General features: G+C 39.3%; 2 protein-coding genes across 4 annotated transcripts in view; both read left to right on the top strand.

The window, feature by feature from the left end:
- Positions 1–4,208, top strand: part of znf462 (zinc finger protein 462) — a 52,449-nt gene extending 48,241 nt beyond the window's left edge. For 2 of the 3 annotated variants that reach the window (XM_088355627.1, XM_088355625.1), the window contains exons 11-13: positions 185–533; positions 609–756; positions 1,897–4,208. In XM_088355627.1, the coding sequence (XP_088211753.1) occupies positions 185–533; positions 609–756; positions 1,897–2,101 (702 nt within the window). In that variant the 3' untranslated portion in view covers positions 2,102–4,208. The remainder of the gene's footprint in view (positions 1–184; positions 534–608; positions 757–1,896) is intronic. The other variant, XM_088355626.1, reaches the window with a different exon arrangement.
- Positions 4,209–6,839: 2,631 nt separating this feature from the next.
- On the top strand, positions 6,840–14,675 carry rad23b (RAD23 homolog B, nucleotide excision repair protein). The gene is made up of 10 exons (XM_088319668.1): positions 6,840–7,313; positions 7,747–7,828; positions 9,356–9,435; positions 9,781–9,953; positions 10,028–10,077; positions 11,371–11,498; positions 11,612–11,732; positions 11,809–11,930; positions 12,889–13,065; positions 14,207–14,675. Exons 1-10 carry the CDS (start codon positions 7,248–7,250, stop codon positions 14,318–14,320), a joined length of 1,113 nt encoding a protein of 370 aa, XP_088175794.1. The 5' UTR covers positions 6,840–7,247; the 3' UTR covers positions 14,321–14,675.
- Positions 14,676–18,240: the final 3,565 nt, after the last annotated feature.

The raw sequence follows: 18,240 nt of genomic DNA, 5'->3' as shown, positions 1-18,240 counted from the left end.
TATATGAGCTCTGTTTGGAACAGACTTGGTCATTACCGGTGACAGATATAGTATTGGCAGGAATTGCATCCTTGTTTTTGATAGCATTGCAAATCTTTACACTAGTAATCTACCCTTGTCTAATGAAAAGTAATTATTTCCAGTGAAATGTCAAACTCTAAAGATGTTTTTTTGCTGCGATCAGGTCATCCGTAACTTTGAGCTGATGGGCCGTGTTAACTTGGACCAGCTGGAGCTCATGGAGGAGCAGGAAAACAGCAGCAGTGATGAGGAGCATCAAGAGCTGCAGAAGGCGCTTAAGCAGGAGGAAATGGAAGAGGGGGAGGGGTACCAGGAACATGATCAGTCTGACAGAATAGAGATGGCTACTGACGAAAGCGTTGCAGAGCCGGAGGAGGACTGCATGTATGTGGCAGAGAACCCAAGGGAGGAAGAGTCAAATACAAAAGATAGTGAGCAAGAGGGCAATATCAAAAGGGGACAGGAGAATGAAGAGGACTTCAACGAGGTGGAAGAAGGGAATCCTCCACAAGGTTGTTATTGTAGACTATTTCACACGAAATTTGTTGACTAACTAATCATTTATCTATTAAACGTGTGTTTGCCAGAACTCCTTGCCTCTCCAACGAGCAGCAGCAGCAGCAATAGCAGCAGCAATAGCAGCAGCTCAGAGGAAAAGCGTCTTCCCTGCGAATTCTGCGGACGCTGCTTCACTAACAATTCAGAGTGGGAACGTCACGTCTTGCGCCATGGCATGTAAGGATTGCTCTTACAATTGCATCCTTCGTCTTTTCTTTCTCTTTTTTTTATTTCGACACATATGGTGACAAATTACTATCTTTGTTGTAAATATTAGCGTGTTTTCCAAACTATGTGGCGTATCTAAAAACCCCAAATTGGACAGAAATTTTAACGTGCACCATGAAATCCATTGTGCCTTATTCACGGAAAAATTGTTACTATGTTTGCTCAATTATTGATCAGTAGACAACAGGCATCAAACCTTCTAGCTATGGTAAGAGTACCAAATTCTAACCATCAGGCCACTAGGGACATGGGTGGTTTTCACAACTGCATACCACTGAATGTAATCGAACCTTGTTTGCGGAGGTAGGGGCGCCGTTTCCTGTCCACTAGCCCCCACCAGGGCTACATCATCATGTGAAAAGGCACCAGGTCTTATCTCATTATCACACTAGATATGTTAGAATAGAGTGAATGTTTTTTCACTTTTTTTCCAAGCTTACATAAGCAGTGTAAGTGACAAACCTTTTGGATATGTGCGTTAATTTCTATTTTACAAGACGACCAAATTACTTAGAAAATGCCGTTCTCTTCATTCAGTTCAGAACGACCGAATTACTTCCCACAATACCCTCATCTTAATACAGTTTAGGATCTCATGCGCTTTGTAAAGACTTTGTTCGTCAGCTGTACCACGGACTGGTTTATTGTATGACAATATTGTCACGGGCCGGCCCGATAATAGCATCAACAATTTGTTACCTTGACTAAAAATAGTGGGATGATGTGATAAGACGTAATGCCTTCTCATATGCATCCTGAGTAGTCCGGTGGATCTGATCCAGGGCACTCCACGCCACAATCTGTTATGCAATTGCTATCAGAGATATAGTCAGACTGGTCAGTCTGTCTAAAAAGAGGGCAGTGTTTGTGCAACCTAAGCCTTAAAGAAGTAATTCCTTGTGCCCTATAGTCTCCTGTGCTCCTTATATATGAAAAAAGGTAATCACAAAAGATTATTTTTTTGAGGGTGCGCCTTATAGTGTAGAATTATACAACTTTCCATATAGTATTTTTGGTTTTCAATTTCCAAAATATTAGAACTCCAGTTATATAACAATGGAATCTTTTTTTCTTGTGGTCTTTCGTCAGCAGGACTCTTAACAATAGTCAACTGGACACCAGCACAAATTCCAACATGGAGGTCTCTGCTCCATCTTCCCTCTCTTCATCTTCAGCCGACACCGGATTGGAATTTTCCACCAACCAGGACAAGAATCAGAACAATTTGACTATTTCGTTTGATCAGCATGTGGAAGATGGGGAGCCGCTTGATGCAAATAAGCAGACGGGCTGACCTGATTCGGACTTAAAAAAGTGAGGTTGTATTTGGATGTTTAATAAAAAAAAATATGATTTTGAGAATCATTAGATTGTAGATATTGCAAATTAGTATACATATATACAAGTATTAAGTTGTGCTGCTAAAAAAAGAAATCGAAAAAAAAAACAGACCAAAAAAAGTTGGCGGTCCCCTAGGACAGATGTTAATATATTGGTAACCAATAGTGAACTTTATTGCTGACATTCTGGTCAAAAAGTACAGTTGAAGATGCCCGCTATCTATATACAAAATATTTATAAAGAATGTTGCCCCAAAATGATCAAAATTGAGTGTACTTTAAGCACCTTTGACACTCACATCTCAAATAGTAAATTAAACAATTTAGAGAGCTACCTAATCTTATTCCCGTCAAGCCTTGTGTTTAAATGTGTAGTAAGGCACCTTATCTTGTTTTCTACTAATTATTTTTGGTAGAAACAATTGACCTCCCCATATTTATAGCAAATTGCTATCCTTTAAGACATAAATATACAACATATAAGCCTTCAGCCCTTAACTGTTGAATATGTACTGTTGATGTTTGAGTAATGTTACCCATGTTTTAGTTCCGACCTGAGCTAGACGGATGAACACAATGACGACATGTTAAGGTTTCACCCACATGCTACATATTTATGTGATTAAGACAATTTAAGATCGGAAACATTGACTTTCTAGGTAATAAAAAGACAAGTGCAACATTAGCAGAAAGCCTTTTTATTGTCTTTTTAAAATCACATCAATCCGCAAAAGATCCTCTTCTTCCTCCAATGTCATTGTTGTCTTTTATTAGGTCTTCTTTTAGAAAATTAAAACAAGGAAAAAAACAAAAAAAGTTATAGATTGTATTTTGTGTTGAAAGTTGCTGCTCGAACGCCCTTAAGCCTTATTACGAGGAATCTGAATATTGCAATCAAACTTTAATCCAAGGCCCAAATTAGCAATGTTATCAAAAGTAAAAATGAGTGTGTTAGATTTGTTTATTTGTGCGTCATCAAACTAGCTGTAAAGCCTGCTATGTTCCGCTGCTGTTGCCTTTTCAGTTCGCAAAAGGGAAATTTGCTCTTTGAACGAAAAAAACTAGCAAGGCATCCTTGTACAGAAAACAAAACTATTTGTTACGTGTTTGAAATGAGGTCTTACAAAAAAGATGCTAATAATCCTCTTTAACCCTCTACCCCCTCTTTTCTTTACTATTTTGAATGACTTGGAAAAGAAAAAAAGGATAATACTTGACTCATCGATTACTTGCTGTACGATTTATGTTATCAAAGGTTAAATTAAGTCCATCAGAACTCTGTTCACGTAAATAGACAAATTTAAGTGAAACTTAGAAAAGACTTTCAACAGTGACCCAGCACAGGTATAGCAGAGCCAAAACAGGACATTCACCATTTTTGTTACGATTTACTGGAGAGAGATATTGCCAGCAGAAAAGACGACACCTCAGGCAATCAGGCAGAATTAGCTGATGGAATCGGCCATACGGCGTGGACCCGACAGCCTCTAGAGATCTGGTTCCTGCTAACCTTTGAAATTTGTGTCCATCACCACTCGTTCGTAGTCTGCAAAAGGCAGGAACTCTTGCACCTGACCTAAACGTAGCGATCGGGTTTTTGTCCCCCGTTTAGACTGACTCCTGTTGTAAAAACTAGAGAGAATCTTGCAATTTGATTCCCTTGAAGCTGTTTTTTCCCCCTTTATTTTTCTTCATGTGGTTTTGTAATGTTTTTAAATAGTTTGTGACTATGAATCTCCACCTCTGTTTGGTCAATCTGGTTCGGACTGTAAGATACAAAAAAAAATCCTGCTTTATCCAAAGTTAAGTCCCTTCTGCCAACACACTGGATATCTACATTGTACATAAGTTGTTTTTTAATCCATAAGTTGATAATAGAACCTGTCCTTTTCTGCCTTCTTCTTTCAATCTAAATACCTAATATGGTGGGTTGTGATCGTTGCCTAGGATGATTGTTTACAATTTGATTCCATGTTTCCATGTTATCTCTGGATATTCTGTACATATTGTAATTCATTGTCTTTTTTAACTTGATAATAAAGTTATCAGATAACGCTCATATGTTGTCGTCCTGAGCAAATTCCATTCAAATAGCATGTTAGTTGTTCGTTGTGTGTCAGTTGGGTTGTTTTGATGCATTCTCAGATGTCCCATGTCAAATCTTTGCACTATTTCCAGATCACAGAGGCTCAGATTTTTAATCTCCTGCATTACTGCTAAAGATGAGGGGCAAAGGAGGACACGATAGAAGGATGTGCCAAGATGTGACAGCAAAGATGAAGCCTTAACCACAGAAACGGAAGTCCAGATGGATAGAGGCTTATATAAAGATTGACAGATTCATGTATTCGTTTCATGTGTGGATTGAGATTAGCAAGTCCTTCATTTAACATTGAAAAGTAAGCCAAACAAAAGGTAAAAGTTTGTTTTGACTGATCCCAACATGGAACAATAGGTAAAGCCTTTGATCTCTATGGTTTAAGTTTTTTCATGGTTCGAGACCGGGTGGAAACCTGTACTTGCCCAAAACACACCACAGGAATTGATGTTAAGGGATCCAACCAACCAACCAACCAACCAATCTTTTATTTAAATATTCAAATAGCTTAATCAAATGTATACAATCTCTACTGCAGTGTTTTTTAACCAGTGTGCCGGGGCACACAGTGTGCCGTGAGACCTTGTCTAGTGTGCCGCTGGAATATATCTAACCAAAAAAACAGGCCATTACTCAGTATTTTTGGTTTCTTCAGACGAGAAACTGTAATAGTCATCCATATCAGTAGGTGGCAGTAGATTTTTATATACTATTATCTACTCATGAGGTAGCACACTCCATTTAAAAACTTTATTTAACAAAGTGGTTTAATAGTGTACTGTAAAAAATAAAAACAAAGGACATCATTCTTTAAGTTTTCTTTTTATATACTAATTATCTGCTTATGAGGTAGTACAGTAAAATATTTAACATAACATCATTTTCAAACATTTTCGACGGACGGTGTGCCTCGGAATTTTTTTATCAATAAAAGTGGAACTTGGTTCAAAAAGGGTTGGAAAACACTGCTCTACTGCAACACAAACTTGGAAAGCTGCAATCCCTAATTTGAATCACATTCCTTGTGATCATGAAGCATGCATTGTATACGTATTATCAAAAAGCTGGTTGCTGCATAATTGCAAATAGCCTAAAGAGAGGTTTTTTATAAAGGTGATATTTGACCACTAGGGTGTTGCTTTACTGTGAGGTGTTGCCGAAAATGAGTGCTATCTATCTACCTATCTACCCTGGTCATATCCCTCGAGACGAGTGACCGACAGCAAGAAAAACACATACACAAAAACAAAGAAAAAAGTAACAAAACACACAAAAAATCTGACCATGGCTAGCCCAAATGCCCAAACACCCAGACGAGTTAAGCACCTCGGCACCCAAGTTGGTCATGCTTTCGTCCCTCCGAATGAAACGGGAAACAAGAAAGCAGCCATGTCACTCGGGTCATGGTGACACAACACACTCTTCTGTTCAACAGCAGGGCCCGACAGCTTTCACTGGTTTACCCCTGCCGTATCATGCAGATGCCCTGCCCATTCCTTAGAACACGTCCAAACATCCCACTATCCTTTCACAACACCTCTCCACTCATTCCTTTTACCAACAAGAACTCTAGGTTCAACTAAATTTAGACCTCTTTCATGCAGTGCACTTGTAACACCCTCCACGTCAGTTGCGGTCTTCCTCTTGGTCTCCCTCCATTTACTTCTGCTTTGTAGATCCTCTTCAACATTCACTCCTCATCCATGTGTCCAAACCAACCAAGTACTCTCTTATCCACACGCTTGCTCAGTTCTGCTACTACTCCAGTTCTGTCTCTCACAATTTCATTTCTCAATCTATCCAATCGTGTCATTCCTATCATCCTCCTCAAACACTTCATCTCAAAAACATTTAATTTCCTTCTCAAATCTGCATTCAGGCTCCAAGTTGCTGCACCATGCAACACAGTCGGCGCAATTAAAACTCTCATACAGTCCTCGCTTAACAACCATACTCATGTTACTCATCACTCTCCTCAGAGCACCCAAAACCTTGCTTCCTTCATTCACTCTTCTGTGAAAATGAAATGAGTGCTAGATAGGAAAAAGAATACGAACGGAGAGTCAAAGCAACTAAACCACAATTTATCTCTTTATTTGCCCAACATTTCACAAACATGTCAGAAAATCAATACAGATGTCTCAACATACGAGTATTTTAATAAAAATGTACCTTTATATGATAGTTCATGAATGTTTCCATATTGTTTAAGTCAATTGATTTTTCTACCACTAGGAGGCGCTAAAAATAAATGGTGAAACACGAGAAGTCAGCAATGTACGTGACGTAGTACCCTTTTTAACAACTACACAAACAAAATCCCTTATACTACTTGTATTAGGTTCACGTGTCTTTAATGCAGTTATCGCAACAAGAAATAAAGTCCTCAAAATGTAATATATTTTTTAAACATTTTTACCATTGCGTGTCAATAAGGAAGACGACTTCATGATGCGTTCAAGTTAAATAAGAATTCAAGTTTCACCAAGGTCAGGACTAACGTCAAATTTTGACGACTTCTAACCAGAGCAGACGCATGATTTGCGTCACAATTTTAAAGAATAATGTTTGGAAACGCAGGTCCGTGGTGACAATGTGACATAAGCGGACAGAAATGAGCAAACAAGACACAAATATTGAATGTTTGCAAGTAACATTTGGAATGTCCCGGTGCATCGAAGGCAACGGCTTGTTTTTTTTTAAAAAAAGAGGACTGAAACATAATTTCGTTTTTATATAAATAAAATAATAATTATAGAAAAATCTGAAAATACCCTTATGCTTAGTATTTAAGTTGATTTCATACGTAAATTTGTATTCGTGAACTAATTTTAAAATTGACGTCGAAAACCAAAGAAAAGCAAAATACCATCGAAGAAGAGTGTGGCAAAAGTGGCATGGCGGCTGACAGTTTGTAATGTGACAGTGAAAACATCCCGGAGTCCTACAACTTTAACATATCGCCTTCCCACCGCGCTTGTGGATTCAATTACACCGCCAAAATGCAGATTACTTTGAAAACTTTACAACAGCAGACGTTCAAAATCGATATCGACGAGGAAGAAACGGTAGGAGTGTAAACATTCAAGAATAAGAAACGAAGGTGGGGTGGGAGGGTTATAAGCAAGACTATCTCTGTAACATTTTTGTGACAACCACTTATTTGAATGCCTTTAAAACGATATTGTGTTTTCAGAATGTATTATGTTATCTGTGTATTTGATCGCCCACTTCTCTTTACAATATAAGGGAAAGCCGATTGAACACTAGACCGTTTCAAATGTCCGTTACATGTAAATGTAATTTTATAAACATTGCAGCGTAAGTAAAACAACTCAATGCTTAAATGAGCCTTGCTTTTTGTTTAGGACTACAGGGCACACTTTGGATTCTGTGTTGAATTTATTTTATATATCTGCAACTTTACCTAAATTTGTGGCTAGGCAAACAATATTGTGCAAAAGCATAACAAGAATTTATTGAGTGATGTTTCTCTTTAAGGTGACAACTTTGAAAGCGAGGATAGAACAGGAAAAGGGCAAAGATCATTTTCCTGTTGCCGGACAGAAGCTCATCTATGCTGGTACATTCAAAATGTTGGACTATCCGGTATTTCACATTACAATAGACGATAGGGTCATGTTTCTCATTTTTACTGCATTTCAAAAGCAATAGTTGTGGCTTGAAATAATAGTTTGATTTGTTCCCTGACCACCCATGTCATGTGAAACCCATTAATTTCCCGTGTACTTATTTTGATTTGCTCCATTCTTTTAAAAATTAAATACTATTGTAGTTTATTATACTAATAACGTTAATTTGAATGTTAAATACCCATCCATCCATTATTTGCACCGCTTGTCCTCAGTAGGGTCGCGGGAGTGCTGTAGCCCATCTCAGCTGTCCTCGGGCAGTGGGCAGGGAATACCCTGAACTGGTTGCCAGACAGTCGCAGGGCACACAGGGACTAATTCACTCATTCAGACATGCAAGACGGACAACTTAATCACTCATTCTCACCTAGGGACAATTTGATCCAGCCAAATAACCTGACATGCATGTTTTGGGAATGTGGGAGGACTGAGGAAACCCACTCAAGCACGGGGAGAACATGGAAACTCCACACAGGAAGGCCGGTAGCTGAATTTGATCCCACGACCTTGGAACTGTGCCACGGACACACTAACACCTCAGCTGCCGTGCCGCCAAGGTTAAATATACATTTAAAAAAAATATTACTTGATATCCTTTTGTCTGTATTGAGCAGTTAATAGATTTAAACTGCATTAATATACAACAGGATACATCTGAATAATACAGAAAGTGATGAAAAAAATAGCCATTCTAAATGACATATTTAAGAAAAATATACATATGTAAAGGCCCGGTCACACAGCCTTTTGCGTCTGTATCGCGGGTAAAATTTTGCGATTTTTGTTTGCCCGTGGTTGCCCGCGGTGAAAAATGTGCAAAATTGGCCGGCGACTGTTCCGCGTCCTTATCGCTGGTAACCGCGGCTGCATCGCTGTGCCGCCCGCGGTTACCCCTGGTCTAAAGTTTTGAGCAGCGCAAAACTTTTTCGCGCGGCCAACCGCGTGTGAATTTCTTACCGCGTGTAAAGCACGGCTGTATCTCGTCTTTATCGCGATCTCAAAAGCGTCCAACAGCGTCTGCTTCACGGGCAGAAATTTCTGGCCGTGTTTCAGCCTCGATACGCCCGTGAAAGGCTGTGTGACCGGGCCTAAAGGCAGCACGGTAGGCAACTGCCTCACAGTTCGGAAGTTTCGGGTTCAATTCCAGCTATCAGCTTCCCTTTGGATGTTCTATTTGTGCCCAAATTGGTTTCCTCAAGGCACTCCGATTTCTCAAAACATGCAAGGCAGGTCAATTGGTGTCTCCAAACTCTGGCCCTGGGAATGAGTTTGTGAGTGAATGTTTGGTCTGTCCATGTGTCTCATGCGATTGGCTGCAAACCAGTCCTAGTCCACTATAAGATGTAAGCTGGCAATCACTCTCACTTTAACTTGCACTGTTTATGAAAGTTTTTGCTAAAACACAATGGTACTTTTTTAAGTAAGGTACATTTTCTTTCTTTCTTTTGTCCCTGCAGGTAAAATCCTCAGTGATGACTCTGTCCTCAAAGAATATAAAATTGATGAAAAGAACTTTGTTGTCATCATGGTTACAAAGGTATCACAGTATCCTTATATTTTGGGTTATCATCATAATAATAATGCCATATTCCTCATCCCAGTTTGATGGCTGAAATTTCCTCTGCTGATAATCACACTTTTGCTACATTTCAAAAGCATGCCAATTTGGATTATTGAATTCAAAAGGTAGTCCAAACGTGTGTTTAATCCAGTTTCGTGACTCATGATGATCGTGCCTAGTCTCTAATGTTTTTCCATTTTGACCATAGTCGGGGGGCTACTATGGAGTACCTTTTGCCTGTGCACCTCATTCAAATAATTCAGATAAGAAAGATTGTATACAACTTATTTATAAAATGTTGTGTTTTGTGTCTCTTTTAAGCCGAAAAAAGCACCTTCATCATCCCAGCAATCGACGGCTGGAACCGAGCCTTCTTCTATGCGATCTTCCGCGTCTCACAATCCAAATGAGCGACTTCCAAGCCAAGCAGAACCAAGGCGAACTCCTGCTGCAGCTGCAGTCTCCACTCCTGCGCCAGTTCCTCCCTCAATAGGGTACTTGTGTGTCTATGATGTCCTGCGTTTTGTGGCATTTGTGTTAGTCAGTGAGGGACTTCTTGCTTTTACAGAATCGGGGAGACTTTTGGCAACTTAATGGATGAGGCTGGTTCAAATGTTGGTAAGAGCATGTCTTTCTCTGTTAAAAGGTTAGACATTAATGGGGAAAAAAATTATTATTTGAGTGATAATTCTTTCCTTTAGTTTTTTTACTGTTACAGTTACTGTTAACTCAAGTTACCAAACTATGATTATAGCTCATTCTTTAATACTGTTCTTTTGTCAGGTGTTGAATAGATATCATTTTAAGGATGGAAATAGATACATAAATTCAAGGCTAAGTAGTACGTGACTTTCTTTATCCCACTTATAGTTTGTGTTAGTATTTAAATTTTGAGGTAAAGAGAATATGATGAATCCTAAAACTCATTTTTATATATTTCTTAACTGGGCAGTGAGAGATTAAATTAGTCATTGCCTAGGATGTCTCAAAAATATGGTAAAGAATTACAATCCGAAGAAAATTGATATTAAACTACCAATTTGTTTTTTTATAATTTCGGCCTCCTGGGGGCAGTATTTTGCCGTCCATGGATTATAAACATTAGGGTGCTCACACTTTTTCATCATCCAAAACATCTAATTATTTTCAATTGTATTGAGGATTCTTTGTACATTCTTCTAAATTGAATGAAGATTGAGGGGCACTCTCACATTTAAAAACACTAATTTTTAATAATTGCTGACAAAATTTCCCAATGCGCGCCGAGATAAATCAGAAACATTAAATCAAAATAAATATGTCATAAAACTAAGTTTTAAACGCATGAGTCAATCTTTTTTCATTGTCAATGTTTTTTTCCAATGATACTTATTATTTCTTGGAAAAGTAACACTGTACTGCTGTACTACAGTTCGATGAATTTTCCACAGCACTGCAGTATGAATATTTGCTATTTGAACATAGATCGCTGCTGAAGAACATGCTAACTGGAATTAACTTTTGTTTAGCACTTGATAATGATTTACAAATGAAGCAAGTTTTATATTTACATATAGAATGGATGTAATTATTCCTGTTAAGTTGGAGTTTAAAGTAAAACATAACACAAGAGTTTGTTTAATGGACAATTTCTTGATTGGCTACAAGTTTGCAATGGTGTATCCAGGGCAGTTTTTTAATGGAAGGAACATGGCATGTTTTCTCTGTCTCATTTTCAGGCATTGTCAAAAGCACAAATTCAAATTATCAATCAGTTTGTTTGGAAGTAATTTCTAAATTAGTACCGTGTAGTCAAAGACTTTAACTGTTATATCATCAAAGTCGCAAAAGTTTGCACAATCTAGGTATTAGTGACACTAACATTGGAACATGGTTAAGTAAGCACAGGCTAATGCTCTTTTGGCAATGCAGTGACTGGCGCGTCGTATGACGCCATGGTGACCGAGATGATGCTCATGGGCTATGAGAGGGAGCAGGTCGTGGAGGCACTGAGAGCTAGCTTCAACAACCCCGACCGAGCCGTGGAGTACCTGCTCTCCGTAAGAACCGGCAGTCTGTTATTTTTTCGAACATTGATGGTCTCTTTTATAAGCATGTGGAGGTTATATCAGTTTTGGGAGAATTTGAAGCTCCAACATGGCTCATTCTGCAGGGTATCCTGGTCAGCGACCAGGTCCAGGCCAGAGGCTCTGCGACCAGTTCAAGTGGAGCTCTCGCCGGACGTCCGGGGGATATAAATTACCCAGGCAACACAACTGCGTCAAGGGGCACAGGTAGCCGTGGCTGCCACAAAAATGACTTAATGTTGAATCGATAACATATAGAATTGACAGATGTTTGTCCTGCTAGACCTTAGCTTCTTAAGGAATCAGCCCCAGTTCCTTACAATGCGGCATCTGATACAGCAGAACGCCTCTCTGCTTCCTGCTTTACTGCAGGAGATCGGAAGGGAAAATCCAGAGTTGCTGCAGGTAAATGTAGACTTGATTCACACCAAATATCTCTTATTTCTGAGATTTGTGGAAGGGGTGTGCAAGTATTGGTGATGATGCAAAGCCAGAACCTATTTGTTCTTAAAAAGGTATGAAATTAACTGCCCTTGGTGCAGGGTTGCCGAAAATGGTAGCAGGCCCAATTGCGAGTAACAACCTCTAAATTTGTCTGATACCTGTACTAGACTGTGCCTAATGATTTAAACAGGCTGATCCTATTAAGTATTTTTTAAAGGGCACAATCTAAAAAAATAAAAAAACAGAAGAGAAGCAAGTCAGTTTATGTATTTAGTCATTTTGTAGTAATATGTTCATATCCGGGTATATATATATATATATATATATATATATATATATATTAAGCCTTGTATGCCTTCTAAATGGGCTAAAATTATTGTGTGAAAGTGTAATACCTAAGTGTGCGCTGTTAGTGTAAGCACAATGGCCATTTGGCATCCAGTGCTGCAGCTTACACAGCTATATTTATATCTGAGAGTAAATAAAATGAAAAGAACCACAAAACCCAAATGTCATGGAATAGGAATTTAAGGGGGATTACTTCATGCGCGGCCCCTTCTCAAGGTTTCTTTATTTTCCTCATTTGAGTTTTCCCCTTGCCCTCATGTAAGTTTTAGATCGGGGGATGGTGTAATAATAGTCTGTGGTCTGTGCAGCCCTTTGAGACTCCTTGTGATTGAGGGCTATACCGAATTGAATTACGGATTTTTGCAGACTCAACAGAGTAGAACGGGCTGAAAAATGATCTAATCATCTTTCACTTTTAAGAGGCTCACAATCTCATTAAAGTATTTTAAACGTTGCATCGCCCAATCCTACCCACAACTCAACAGGGCCCATTCCCTGTGCGATGTTCATCAATACCTTCTAACTGTTTGATGCTTTTACACCAAAAGCTGATTTTTTTCCGCCGCCACAGGAGATCAGCAACAACCAAGAGGACTTCATCCAGATGCTAAATGAGCCCGTCCCAGAGTCACCAGGCCCCATGTTGCACCAATCTGGGAGCTCTGGTGCCGTGCCGAATGACTCACAGGGCAGCAGCAACATGAGCTACATTCATGTCACACAGCAGGAGAAGGAAGCCATCGACAGGGTGAGCATATAATGGATTCGGTAGAACCTCCACAATTGTAATTGAACCATTTTAGAGGTATTCCCAAGCAAAAAATGTTTTCATTCAGGCATAGAACTTGTAGTGTTCCTCCCCACGATTATGCAGAGATGTTGCAAAATATTCCTCCCACCGGGACAATCGAGAAATTTAGTCCCAAAGTTGATCCATCTGGCTTGTTTGCTGTTGACCTGTGACATCATTGAAGTTATGCAACATTTTCTAAATGGCAAATTCCATTAACACAAAATATGAGGTGAGCGCCAGAAGAGACGGCAATTGTAATGAACAAAGTTTCTTTGACTTTGTCTTTATTGCAAATTATGAAGAAAGACTCTCTGACAGATATGTCTAGAGAAAACTGCTAGTGGCAGAAAATTAGATATACAGCTTTAACAATTTGAACCATTGTGGAGGTGAGTGATGAGGACAAGGGCAAACATGACATTCGTGACAAAGAGAGTGATCATATCCTAAACAGATTGGTAGTTTGTGTTTAAGACACTTTTGAGTATTTTTGTCGTGGGATTGTACTGTGGTAAAGTTTTTGCAGTATTTGCGTTGTAGTATTCTTATATTATAGTATTATCTTTGTAGTATTTTTGTACTATTACTATACTATTTTTTATTTTCAGTTTGAGGCACTCAATTTAATGTGCATTGTCGTAATTTTGTAGTATTTCTGTAGTTTTTTTGTAGGCACACAGAAGAACAGTCGGGACAAAGTTGGCATCAAAAACATGTTTTTATTTAGTAGTAGTTCATTTAGAATGACATATATTGTCATCATATTTTTATCATTTTCGTTTGGCAGGCTGGATAAAAAAGCATGATCGGCCGTAGTTTGCAACCCCCTGCTGTACAGAATAAATCACCACAGTAACCAAGCTGAGCTAAATCCAAGCGACTTGAGGCCTCAATTCAGCCCAGATAACAACCACATAGATATTTTGTTTGGTTGTAAAGTGTACTGGAGAATATCTCCTGCACAGCCTTCTCCCCTTTTTAACCACCGACCCATTTTCACGCCTTTTTAAAGCACAGTTCAATTTTGGAGGTTTTTGCAATGTCTCTTGTTCTCACCTGTGTGCAAGCCGTATGTGTGCGCGCATGTATGTTGCAGTTAAAAGCGTTGGGCTTCCCGGAGGGACTCGTCATACAAGCTTACTTCGCGTGTGAGAAGAACGAGGATTTGGCCGCCAACTTCCTTTTACAGCAGAACTTAGACGACAATTGAGCGAGTGACTTTGGCTGGGTTTTTTTTTCTTTCCATTTGATTGTCACTCGTAAAGATAAACCATTCATGTAGAGGAAGCCACCATGCCCAAAATGATTTCAATCATCATTGTTGAATTATAATCAGTTGTGATATTTTAAGTTCTTTTTGCTTTTCAAATCGCACTATTGTTTTTCATGTCACGTAAAATCAGTATTCCTTAGAATGTATTTTTTTATATACTTTTCAAAAAGTTAAACATGTATATCAATGTCATGTTTGCACGACTACACCAACTTCATCAGCAAAAGCTTAACTTGCTTTCAACACATAATAGACTAATTTAATCTTAAATAAATGCTGAATGCTCTACTTTTCCCGTTGTAACGATTTAACCATTTTGTCACCAATTCTGATGATTTTTGTAGGTTATTTTTTTTCTGTCACTTTATGTTCCTGCCTCATGAAGTTACTTGTGTGTAATATTTAGTTCCTCCCAGTGGTACAAAAAGCTTTTAGTCAAGAAAAAAACACTGATTTGAATACTAGGCACTAATACATAAACTTTCATATGTATTACTGCTGAATTTGGCACTGGTTTTAGTTCGCATTAGACAATACAGTGCCATCTAGTGGTCAAATATTACACACACGGCGCTTTAACGTGTCCCTGGCAAATGCTTGCACAAAAGCCTCTAGTTCGCAAAGGCACCCACACGGGGCTGCAGAGATCACGTGGCTTGCTTATATGATGGTGAGTTCCTTCATTCATATTCAATATAACCAAGATTTTGAAACGGCATACATTTTAAGTGCATTATTTAAAGCAGGGGGTCTCCAACCTATTTGAACCTGACAGCAGTTGAGCTACAAGTTTGAAATGCAGGTTGTAATTATTAAAAAGGGATAAAGTAAGCATGATCAACCACTAAAACATTGTTTTCTAAATATACTGATCTTGAGAAAATCCCCATGACCCATCATTGGTGAGCTATTTTCTGAACCAGTCTACATGCCACTTGGATGCTCTTAAGGGCGCTACCTGGTGCCTGCAGGCACAATGTTTAAAACCCCTGTTTTAAAGTAAAATTCCTCGAAATGCACTTACTGGATGTTTTGAAATTGTGATTTGAATTCTTTTGACATAATCTTTATCAATTCTATGGACTAAACTTGGACTGTTGATACGACCTTAGTAGTTCTTACAACGATACATAACGTTAAGACAATCATTGATAATCCTTAAGAATGGCTGTGTATCACAATATAGCATTCAATTTAGAATAACGGTAAATCTCATCTCATTAGCTGCATCGCTTATCCTCAGTAGGGTCGCGGGGGTGTTGGAGCCCATCCCAGCAATCATCGGGCAGTGGGCAGGGGACACCCTGAACTGGTTGCCAGCCAATCGCAGGGCACACAGGGACAGACAACTCGCTTGCTCATTCACACCTAGGGACAATTTGGACTGGCTAATTAACCTGATATGCATGTCCTTGGAATGTGGGAGGAAACTGGAGTGCCTGGAGGAAACCCACGCAGGCACGGGGAGAACATACTGATTCCGCACAGGAAGTCCAGTAGCTGGATTTGAACCCACACAGGAGGTTCCCAAGACCTTAGAACTGTGCCGCACGAGTGCTAACCACTGCGCCGCTGTGCTGCCCTCTGACAGTAAATTATGTTTATTATATATTTTTTAAATTATTTATACTTCCTGACCATATAATAGCCATGCAAAATTAGAAAAAGGCTTATTTGCTTTATAATATCTGATGATTACTAAAAATGTTTAAAAAAATATTTTTCAAGGGCCTATCTCATTAAAAGCATTACTTTTTAACAATTTAAAAGATAAAATGATAAACCCCTAAAATACAAGGGCATGACAAATTACAAGAGAATTACAACAGCACGACAAAAAAAAAACATTTAATTTTCCAATTATTTCTAAAATTGCATGCCTCCGTGCCTAAAGCATACACATTAATGTCAAATATTTTGTATCAATCACATTATAAACAGGTTATTGATCATTTAAATATATTTTCTACAACCAGTTCAGGGTGTACCCTGCCCAATCCCAGAAGAAAGCTGGGATGGGCTCCAGCACCCCTGTGACCCTACTGTGGATAAGCGGTGCAAATAGTGGATCTATTTTCTAGTTTTTAAGTTTGAAATGCAGCCTTATTAATAACATTTTTGAAATACTTTGACTACGAATTATACATGTTTTGGGTTATTTGAAAGTATATTTAAATTGTAGTTTCCAAGTTAAGCTCTTTTTAGGTCAAAAGATTATTTTTAAGTGTATTAATGTTGTGAAACACGGTATGCATCGAGATTAGACGTGGCACTCCAGGTTAAATATGTGATTAATACATAGGAGAGAAAAGTAAGATTAAAAAGGAAAAAAACTAGGCAAAAATAATTAGAACCCAACCTTGATCCAGAAAGCTTATGTTTTTATAGACCTGTGTCAAACCTACCAGTTCTTTCTAAAGTACTTCAACATGTAACACGGACAAGCCGGGATTCGAACTGGGATTCCGTGATCCCAGGACGAGCGCTCTACCTCCTGAGGTACTGCCGCCCCTATTAGTTCGATTCCCTGCTTGTCCGTCTCATCTCATCTCATTATCCGTACCGCTTATCCTCATTAGGGTCGCGGGGGGCTGGAGCCCATCCCAGCCATCTCCGGGCAATGGGCAGGGGACACCCTGAACTGGTTGCCAGCCAATCGCAGGGCACACAGGGACAGACAACTCATTCGCTCATTCACACCTAGGGACAATTTGGACCGGCCAATCCACCTGAAATGCATGTTTTTGGAATGTGGGAGGAAACCGGAGTGCCCGGAGGAAACCCACGCAAGCACGGGGAGAACATACAAACTCCGCACAGGAAGTCTGAAGCTGGATTTGAACCCACCACAGGTTCCCATGACATGAACTGTGCCGCACAAGCGCTAACCACTGCGCCGCCGTGCTGCTCCTGCTTGTCCGTGTTACATGTCAAAGTGTCCTTGGGTAAGACACTGAACCCCTAATACCCCCAATAAGCAAGTTAGCGTCTTACATGGCTGCAATATAAGGCCGCTATTGGGAAATGTGGAGCACATTTTAAAGCGCTTTGGGAAGTCATTGACTTGAAAAGCGCTATACAAATGCAGATCATTTCATTTCAGATGACACTCAACTATATCTTCTGATGGAGGAGTCTGCCACACTAAGCTGTGGAACTTTGGAGGCCTGCCTCACCGACATAAAAGAATGGCTTTCACTCAACTTCTTGAACTTTAACTCTGAATAGGCCGAAATGCAAGTTATTGGTCCATTTAAATGCTGTGACTTGTTCTCAAAAACTGTTCTGAACATTGACAAATCAAGTAATATCACCCAGAGTGACTCAGTCAAAAATTTAGGTGTCATATTTGACCCCAATCTGTCCTTTAGAACACACTTTAAGAATATTACTAGAACAGCTTTTTCCATCTTCACAACATTGCTAAAATTCGCCATATGCTGTCTCAGCCCGATGCGGAGATTATAATTCATGTGTTTGTTAACTGCCGTCTCACTGTAATGCACTACTCTCAGGTTTCCCAAAGTAAAAAATCACAATCCTTCAGCTGCTACAGAATGCTGCAGCGAGGCTTTTGACTAAGACAAAGTTTGATCACATTACCCTGATTTAAACTAACCTGCATTGGCTCCCTGTTCAGATGTGATTTTAAGGTTCTGTTGATATTATACAAAATCATGCATGGACCTGCTCCCTCGTATCTTTCAGATTTAATTTCCCCCTATGTTCCAGTCCGGAGCCTTCGCTCTGAAAATGCATGACAACTAGTGTTCCCAAGAGCCAAGAAGAGAGCCGCAGGTTCGAGAGCGTTCTCCATTCGAGCCCCCTGTGCTATGGAATGCTCTTCCCACTGAGAT

The sequence above is a fragment of the Urocampus carinirostris genome, chromosome 16 (genome assembly GCF_059441175.1).
Source record: "Urocampus carinirostris isolate Australia breed hairy pipefish chromosome 16, RoL_Ucar_1.0, whole genome shotgun sequence".
In the NCBI taxonomy this organism is placed as follows: domain Eukaryota; kingdom Metazoa; phylum Chordata; class Actinopteri; order Syngnathiformes; family Syngnathidae; genus Urocampus; species Urocampus carinirostris.
The sequence above is the reverse complement of the archived record's forward strand: the minus strand, read 5'-3'. Positions and strand labels throughout refer to the sequence as shown.

Coding starts and splice junctions, on each gene's coding strand:
- rad23b (XM_088319668.1), top strand. CDS start 7,248: ATGCAGATTACTTTGAAAACTTTACAACAGCAGACGTTCAAAATCGAT. Junction 10,078..11,370: donor TGAGGCTGGTTCAAATGTTG/GTAAGAGCATGT, acceptor TTGGCAATGCAG/TGACTGGCGCGTCGTATGAC. Junction 11,499..11,611: donor CCGTGGAGTACCTGCTCTCC/GTAAGAACCGGC, acceptor CTCATTCTGCAG/GGTATCCTGGTCAGCGACCA.